The sequence below is a fragment of the Cariama cristata genome, unplaced genomic scaffold, assembly GCF_000690535.1.
Source record: "Cariama cristata isolate BGI_N322 unplaced genomic scaffold, ASM69053v1 scaffold14565, whole genome shotgun sequence".
In the NCBI taxonomy this organism is placed as follows: domain Eukaryota; kingdom Metazoa; phylum Chordata; class Aves; order Cariamiformes; family Cariamidae; genus Cariama; species Cariama cristata.
In genome coordinates, this window is record NW_009615910.1 from 15,717 (window position 1) to 24,789 (window position 9,073).

The window sequence follows — 9,073 nt, forward strand, 5'->3', positions numbered from 1 at the left end:
TCATCTTGTATTGGCATGGTAGTGCAGGTGTGATGGGGAGATGACTGCAAAGAAGACTTGAGGGATGGTCCATGTCTGTATTTGCAGAAAGTATATGTACATGCAATATTGTAAGACTGTGGGTGTATTAAATTTCATACTGTATTTAAGTCAGTGATACACGAAATTTAGGTCCCAGCTAAATACAAAACCTGCCAAACCTGCAGACCTGCCTTTTTTTTTTTTCCTCCTTGTTTTTATTAATTTTGCCATGAACTGCGGTGTTAGGTAAGTTACAGTTCTCATAAGAAAGACTTGAAAAAGCTCCAAGGAGTGTGAGAGAGGACACATTCCTCGGCTAGTTAACACTACTACTGGTTAAACTTTAAACTACTTTTGATCTTCTGTGACTATGCACTTTTTGATGGCATACCCCTACTTAATCCTCTGCTTTCTAGTGTCTCCACAATGCACAAGTGGCACCTAGGAATTCTAGCTACTGTGACTGTCTTGTGTATCCTCTAAAAACTGCAGTTTTCGTAATTGTATCTTTGTGGTGGCTCCAAAGTTCATGTTGCTCCAGGGACAAGCTCACTGATGTAATGGACTTTCTCTCTGAGAGGAGCTTTGTCTTTATCATGTCCTATGTTCACTCACTATCAAACTGAAGTTGTTTAAACACCGTTTTATGTAGCCCTCACCAGGAGTTAGTAACAAGTCACATATTAATCTTGTCTATGTGCATGTATAAAGTGTAAGTATATGTGTGTGCATGTATAAAGTACCAATGTCAATTCATGTACTGTTAAGGGGTTTACCAGCTACTGAGCATGAGAACCAAAAGGGACATCTTTTTCCCCTCAAGATACTGTAGAAAGAGAGAGCAGTTCAGATGAGTTTGCCAGCTGGAATTCAGTTGCAGATTGGAATGGACTTGGACTTCATCCAACGGCAAGCAAACTGTATCAGTTAAGCAGTCCTTGTCGTTTTTACTCTTTTTTTTTTTGCCTGAAGCCAAGCGTGTGGCTTATCTTGTAGCCACCATACCAGTGTAGCTGTTTATCCATTGTTGTGCAGGTCAAGTATGGCTCATCTGTCAATCAGACATGTTACTCTAGACTTCATATACAGGAAATGTTTATAGTGAGGGCTGACTGCACTCCATCAACCTGAAAGAACATTTACTTCAGTGGTTAAGAATTGTTTGTAGTTAAGTAACTTTACTATTACTGAAAGGTTGTTTATTATCTGGACAGGAGGTGGCTCCACCTTACCATGATCAAGAGGCATCAGCATTTCTAACACTAGGTGGAAGTTGTTAGCACATCTCCTAACGATGTGTTTAGACCTGACCTTCTGATTTGACTGACCAGTCATAGGGATATGCTTGCAAGTAGGAAGAAGTAAGATCTTAATCTGAATATAGAAGCACGCAAATAGAGTGGGTGGATGATGATCCCGATATGAAGTGCATGGGTGTCCTCTTCACTTGAAACTTTGTCTTGGCTGAGTGTTTCACATAGGGGTTGGACCTCAGCCAATCCTGGCAACTTGTTAGTAAAATGAAACTGACAAATCTTGCAGAAGTGGTCTAAATAGAGGTAGAGAAGAGAAAAAAATACTTCTATTACTGTATCTGTACTTAGTAGCTGTTGCGAATGTACTTTTCTCTCTTTGTATTTTTTCTGTTGCTTATCTGATAAAGCTTATTTTGATGTAAATGCAAATGTCAAACGATTACATTTTGAAGATTGTGGCATTGCACAAATGTAGGATACTGAATTACTCTTTCAGTATGGAGTGCCCCAGTATTCACAAATATTGCAGTACTTAGAGCAAATGTGAGGGGCTGAGAAAAGTGGAAGTCACAAAGGCCAGTTTGGAAAATGGTATTGCAAACAGTTAGCATGCAGAGAATGACTCCTAGAAACCACATTAGCATTGACGTGCAACAGGACACTGGAAAAAGTGACTGAACCTTAAGGGATTAGAGTAAACATACAGTATGGTTGCCCACAAGTTTGAAGCGTGGCATTGACATTTTCTTAGTCACTTTTATTTGCTGTTTCTCAAAAGTCACAATTCTGTCTGTGTTATCATGGAAACAGATCCCAGATATCTTTGTTCGTTAAGTTAAGACTGAAATTGACTCAGCTTGAATATCTTAGGAAACTTTGGAGATTCCATGAGTTTGTGTGTGGTATCTTGCTTAAGATGTCTGCCTTCATATATCCTGTTAGGTGCACATGGACGTAACAAGTGACTGAATCTTGTTGAATAACGAGTGTTTTCAATGTTGGATAAGCAAGCACTTTGGAACCACTGGAGAACCCACTTTTTGGATCCATCCTTGAGATCAATCTCTGTGATTTGGACCTGACAAGAAGCTTTCCAAGCTAAATCAGAAAATATTCCCGTTTGACTCCAAGTTGAGAGACTGCGGTCTGGATGTCTGTGGCCTGCAACCTTTCTCTATAACCTGTTTTCACACAGCTGCTTCTTTCTAGACAGGCATTGTGTAAAGTTTTTGAAAACATATGGTTCAGTAAGGGTACTGATTCTCACCTTTCATCTGATTCAGAGAGGCTTGCCTGGCTAACATGATTCCAGTATCAGTGTCTTTCCCTCTGTCAGACAGGAATGTGAAGCTCCTCTCCTCAGCCCATTTCTCTTTTTGGAATTGTTAGTATGGTGTTACAGGTTAGACTTACCCCTGACGTTTCTTTCTTTCCCTCATAGAGTGCGTAATGGATCATTCTTACTGGTAGAGCAGGCAGCTTCTCACTGTGAATATAAGTATCAGTGGAGCCTGTTTGAACCTTTACTAGCAAAATAGACAAGATTTTCTATATAGTGGTTTTTTTGCAGCTTGGCTTGGAATCCAGGTGCAACTTCTGTGGCTGATGCGCACTTAGATAAACAGTGATTCCAAGATTCTTTTCCTTAGTGCAGTCTAAGCCAATCTGAATTTCTTTATATTTAATAACTGTATGTTGCTTAGCAAGGCTTATCTGCTAATGGCTGGTTAGACATCTCTTACGAAGTTTTCGTTGTCCCGCTGATTTGCTGGCATTTGACTTTGTTTAAATTTGCTAGAGCTATGGTGAACCAGAAGCTTCAGCGATTGAATCATAGAACCCAGGAAAAATAATATTCATTGCTCAACCGGACACAGACAGCATCTACATGACTTTCTCAATTTACATATGCAATTTTTCTGCAAGCTCTTTTAAGCATCTGAATCTCTTCTGGGTAAGACAGCTGCTTATACTGATAAACTAAACTAAGGTTTACCTGAGTAATCTTCTGAGACTTTGGGGGAGAACATAGCTCACTCTTCATCTTTGGCTTCTAGCAATAAAAGAAGTTAGTAGCAGTTCCTGCCATGTCCCTGAGAGTGACTTGTCTTGAATGAAAATGCATTTTATTTCTCTTTCTAGGTCTTTGTTTTCTGAAGGTCCAGTGAACTAAAGTGAACAAGGTTTTAAAAATCAAAATTCTAACAAACTACTGGTATCAGGCAAAGCTTTAAACAGTAGAACTCTAGAAGAAGATGAGCTTTAAATCAAGAATTAGGGCATTGAGATTCCTAACTTTGTGAAGAAACGCCAGTTTTGAACAAGTCAATTTTTTTGAAGCCTTTACATGGGGATATGATCTATAAGATGATACTTAGCTCTCAAACAAATACTTTGGTTTCTGGTTTTTAATTTAATTTTCCTGTTTGTATTGTCTTGAATCTCTTTGAATACTTTCCATTGGATACCTGTCAGGTACATCCAGTTTTTCTTTGGTTGGTGCATAGGGTTCATACATCTTTTACAGTAGGCTAGATACGCTGTCCTGCTTGCAGTTAGGAGCCTGTTTCTCAAATTCCAGAGATCATCAGGAATGTCTGCAGCTGCAACACTAGTTTTCCCAGTGCCTCTCTTTTTATAGGCATGCTAATTCTACAAGTTAATTCTTTAGTGACTGGTGACAACTCAAGCAAATGAACCATCCACAAAGATGACTGTTTTTAAATGGAATTGCTCTTACTTCAGACAGCAAAGGAGTGATCTATCGTCACTTCTTACAGGTGTCTGCTTGCTCCTGCCTGTCTTCGTTCATTGTCCCAGGATTTTCTTAGGACTGAAGTTTCTATATTTCTGGGAGTTTTTGTTTCCTTTGGACCATGTCTCTTGTCCTTGGAGTTAGTGTCCATCATGTCAGCTCTAGGAAGTTGACTGCTTTTAAACAACTATACCAAGAACTGATGCCTGTATGCCCTGTTTGGGAGAATGTGATTGCGCCTATTTTTCATTCTTGCAGATGCCCTCACTTAAGCTGTTATTTATTCTTTCTGGTTTTATTTTTCTTCTTGGGACTGATGAAATCCAACTGTTGTAGGGGTCTCTGAGAGGATAAGCTAACCATTTTGATAGTGTCTTGCATCTCTGGTTTCAGCTGAGGAGAGGCTGAGATGAAGGCATAGTTCTACTTTGGACTGGTGCTCGAGAAATGAAGTAAGACTTAGAAATCAAAAGCAGTACAGAGCTTGTGAATTACTAAGTTATGCCTAGTTATTCCTTGCAGAATCACTTTTTTTTTTCTTTTTCCATTTCAGTGTTTGCTATAAGAATAAACACTTGAACAAATCAGCCAAAGACAGAAGAGCATTTTTGCTTTTGAGGGTATGCAGTGAAATATTCTCAGTGAAGTTTTTATTTCTTCATTTTATTTTTTAAATATTATATTTCCCATTCTAAATGTTGTGATAGGTACCTTTCTCACTGTTTCCTTTATTCTTCCCCTCAAGCTTAAAATAGAATTATTTTCAGGCTGACTTTTAAATGTTATTAAAAAATAAATGAAATCCACATCACTTATATTTATTGTTCACTGACTACTTTTATTAAGCTGGCAGTATTCTTGTATAAAACCGTCCTGTTGACAGATGTTGACCTGTTGGAAGATGCTAAGGAGTCCTTCCAAACTGAAGCAGGAACTAGTCTGCTAATTCTCCATGAAGGGCAAAGGGAACTAGGAGCTGATGTTTAGAATGAATAATACTGTTAAGAGTCTAAATCAAGCTATTTTTGAGATTAATCTTAGCAATATGGAAGTACAGTGGGAGTGTTTGTGCAGGATTTGTGAGGTTTTTTTCATTAAATATGTTAGGCAGCTAAAACTCCTGGGAAGAGGCAAAGTTTAAGCCTTTTGACAGACCTTACTGTGGAGTACGTTTGGTAAGCTCTCTGCTGTTGCTGCTTTTCTCTTTGGTAGGCCTTCCATGCGTGTCAGTTTCGAAAGTCTTTCCCTTTTGTGTGCGTGTGTGATTATACAAAGTTTAAATTTATTGCCAAGAGCTTTTGTTTTAACATCTGTTTATGTTTCTCTCTCTTCTTTTAAATGTTCGGAGTCAAGATGCGATTTCACATATTAGCTACTTTGTTTTACTTTTACCAAATCAATAACTTTGATTGTATTTATGTAACCTTAAATGTGCTTGTGTTAAATGACTTTTTAATATTATTTCCTTTTTCTTGATCTCCCTGGTTTAATTTGAAGCCAAGAGACATTTTGGGATGAATTTTTCTTTCCAAATCAGTTAACAGTTGAAGTGAAAACATTTTATTGATAGAAAAGGGTGTCATTAAAATGGCATATGAATTTCCATTATAGCAGATCTTTAGTTACTGCTTTTGGTAGAAGTGTTTTATCAGATGAAATTCTGTGTCCAGGCCTTTATCTGGACATACATGTAGGGTAATTGCTTTTGTGTTTATTGTATCTTCAAAGAAATTTTTTTTCAGCTTGGATCACTTAAAAAAAAAAAAAAGTTTAGTAAAAAGTAGAGACGACTTCTTGAACTTTTTGTAGGCAATCGAAATTTCCAAGTAGATTCTTAGCATAGTCATTTACGTTCTTGTGCTTTTCTTAATGTTGTAAGAATGGATAAGAAAGATGCAACAGTTTAATTCAGAGAATCCCATTTTGCTCAAACTATACATACATGTACAGGTGTTCTGTGTAATGAGATGGAGTAACTGACTAAAGTAGTCAGGATGTTTGTTAAAAGAGATCATGAAGATTCTGATGTTTGATAGACAAAAAAGTAACAGAATAGTTACAGGTCAAGGAACAGAGCAGTAAAAAAATACTAGATTACTGCTTTAAAACATTACACTGTTTACCTATTTTTGTTACAGGGAAACTATGACTAGTCTAGGGCTGCAAAGCAATCTGTTCTGAGCACCTTAATTGGAAATTAGGTGTCAAAGCAGAACTATTTTTTAGGAATTCCGTATCTTCTCTGTGCTTTATCTGTCTCATCACTGAGATTGTAGATACTCTATTGAGATCCCATTGTATTTTAGAAGATACAGGGTGTGGTTATGTTCCCTCAGGTGACAACCTTGGTGAAAAAATAAATAGTAAGGGAATAGGTAGAATATTTAACTTGATCTTTTCTGCTTTCTAACTCCAGCTGCAGTTTTCTTGTAAAGAATGCAGCAATAACGTAATGCTATGTCATTTTCTTTAACTAAATAGAAAATAATAATTTAATATTCTAGATATGTAAAATTATTTTTATATGTATTTCTTGGTGTGAGTTCTCACAGTTCCAAAGTAAAGTAGTTCAGATACATCAGGTTGGTATATGGAGTCCTAATATACTGAAAGAATGGAATAGTCTTTATGTCATGTTTACCATCTCTCTGGACTTAAACTTCTTCAAAATGTGCTTTTAGGCAGCTACAGTGAGAATAAAGAAACTGGAAGAAACCATTGAAGCAGAGAGAGCAGCACATTTAGAATCCAGATTCAATTCAGAGATCATCCAGGTAAACTTTTTGTTAAATATTTTGTAGACGTTTACAGTAAAACAGTTGATGAAATTGTAAAGACACAATTGTCCAAAAATGTTAAGACCATTTACTTGCTTCAGTGAAAACACTGAATAGTTATTTTACAACGCGTGTCAAAGTTGTAGTAGCTAGTATATAAAAGAAGAGAATAGAAAAATACCTGCTTTTCAGGGAAACTGAAAGTTACTAGAATAAATAATAAAATAAAATGCCACATTTGTAAGTTAGAGAATTCCCTCTCGTATTTAAACAGTGAGGGGAAAGGAAATGTTTCACAGTAGTAAATGTCCTGCCCTGTATCTTTTGAATGGGCACTTAGAGCTATCTGGAGATACAGTGCATACATCCAGCTTCTCTAGGAGTGAGAGCTTAATGCATCCTGAAACTGCAGTTCCAAATATACTTACTCAGAGTACATTTCAGCTTCAACAGAGTTATGATATCTGCAGTTACAAGGAAAGATTGATTATATGAAAACATGTAGTATATATATCTGAATATTAAATCTTTGTGTTATTAAACTGTGTTACACGGGGTTTGGCGCAGTAAGGCAATTATGGTTTATTTTAAAAAGCAAATGAGAAAAAAGTTAAATGATGATTGCTTGGGAATCTCATACTGACAAGCCCTTCACACTGGGCTTTTGAAAAACTAAGCAAAAATAAACCCCAGGAATTTCAGTATCTATTTTTTATTTTCTAAATAACAAAAATAAGTACTGCCATTCTTCAGTCTGTTATTTTCTTATTCTCATGATCTTCTCTATATACAGGCACTTACATTTTTTAAAGTGACGATTAAACTAGTAGAAAGGAAAGATTTAGTTTTCTTAATTTCCTCTGTATACTTTTACAACATACGAAGGAACTGGGAGGGTAACATTCCTTAAAGTTCGAGACTTACTTTTTATGGGTGAATGACTAGTAAGGTTGTTTTCTTTGTTCATACATGCGAACAAGCTTCAAGTGTGCTTTGTGCTGACTGGAAGTGTCGCCTTTACTGTTAATCCCACATGTTCATAAGTATACTTAAACAATAGAATTTCCCTGGAAAACTTTAGTAGTAACTGAAAAAGGAAAAACCCAGACACCACCAAAGGACAATGAAAGGTGCTTTTGGTCAGCATATCTGTGTCTCCATTTTGAACTGTATGTATTCATACATTTTTACGTATGTTCAATGCTTTCTGTGTATATACTTCCATATAGAATTAATAGAATATAGTTACCTGTAAAGCAGAACAGAACATAGAGCAGCGTTAAAGATTGTGATAGTTTTTCCTGACTGGCTTTAATTGCTTTCTTATCACTTGGTAGTTAAGAATTCGAGACCTTGAAGGAGCTTTGCAGGTGGAAAAAGCCAGCCAAGCAGAAGCTCTGCTGGATTTAGAAATGATCAAGAAAGAGTTCACAGAGGTAGAGAAAGCATATGAGAGGGAAAAATGCAATGCCCAAGAGAACCTGGAAAAACTCAATGTGTAAGTTACCTTTTAAATTCGTTGTAAAATGGCAGTAGACAGCTTGACTACCACTTATGGTTTACATTGTCTATAGTTTGCAGTCACTAGAAAACAACACAGTCTGATGCAATTTACCAAATGAAGCTAAAGTTCAGAACCTGGCATTCGATTAATAACAGGTCCATATCATTAACCATACATACTATGGGTAGGTAGCGAGAGTAACTGATCTGTTGAAGATTTTTTGCCAAAGCAAAAATGATGAAAATAATAATTATGATAGCATCCTCTCTCCAGTAGTGTTTGGGAGAAGTGTAGGAAAACGTATGTGGCAGGTTTATAACAGATTTTTTTTTTTTCCTGTGTACACTTACATGGTTATGAAAATATTACCTTTCACTTCAGTGATCTAGATGGATCTTTAAGACTTCTGTCTAGAAGTTGTGTGTAATTCGTAGTGGATAATCTTAATTTCCAGCTTTTGAATAACTGTGGAAAGTTTTAACTTGGTAACAGAAAATAGAAAAAGGGCTGAAGTGTTTGAGAGCAGACAAAATTACTTGGGATTCCTTTCCTGCTCAGCACAATCTGCTGTGTTGGTGGTAACGGGTTTTGGAAGAATGGCTTTGTTATATTCCCCAGGTGGATATAGGATGCACAGTACGGAGTCTTCTTCCCTGACTGAATCAAGTATATATTGGGGTGAGAAAATGTCAGGAAGAAAAATGGTGTTGGAAGACAAAGAACTGAGGAGTAGGTGAAATAAAGATAGTAGTAGGTGAAG

The 9,073-nt window shown here is 36.7% G+C and overlaps 1 protein-coding gene across 1 annotated transcript in view; it reads left to right on the forward strand.

The window, feature by feature from the left end:
* The window catches only part of CCDC171 (coiled-coil domain containing 171), a gene marked incomplete at both ends in the record, with an annotated part of 88,659 nt that overhangs the window by 13,796 nt on the left and 65,790 nt on the right, over positions 1 to 9,073 (forward strand). The window contains 2 exons of the mRNA XM_009699986.1: positions 6,714 to 6,806; positions 8,147 to 8,307. Of these exons, the coding sequence (XP_009698288.1) occupies positions 6,714 to 6,806; positions 8,147 to 8,307 (254 nt within the window). The remainder of the gene's footprint in view (positions 1 to 6,713; positions 6,807 to 8,146; positions 8,308 to 9,073) is intronic.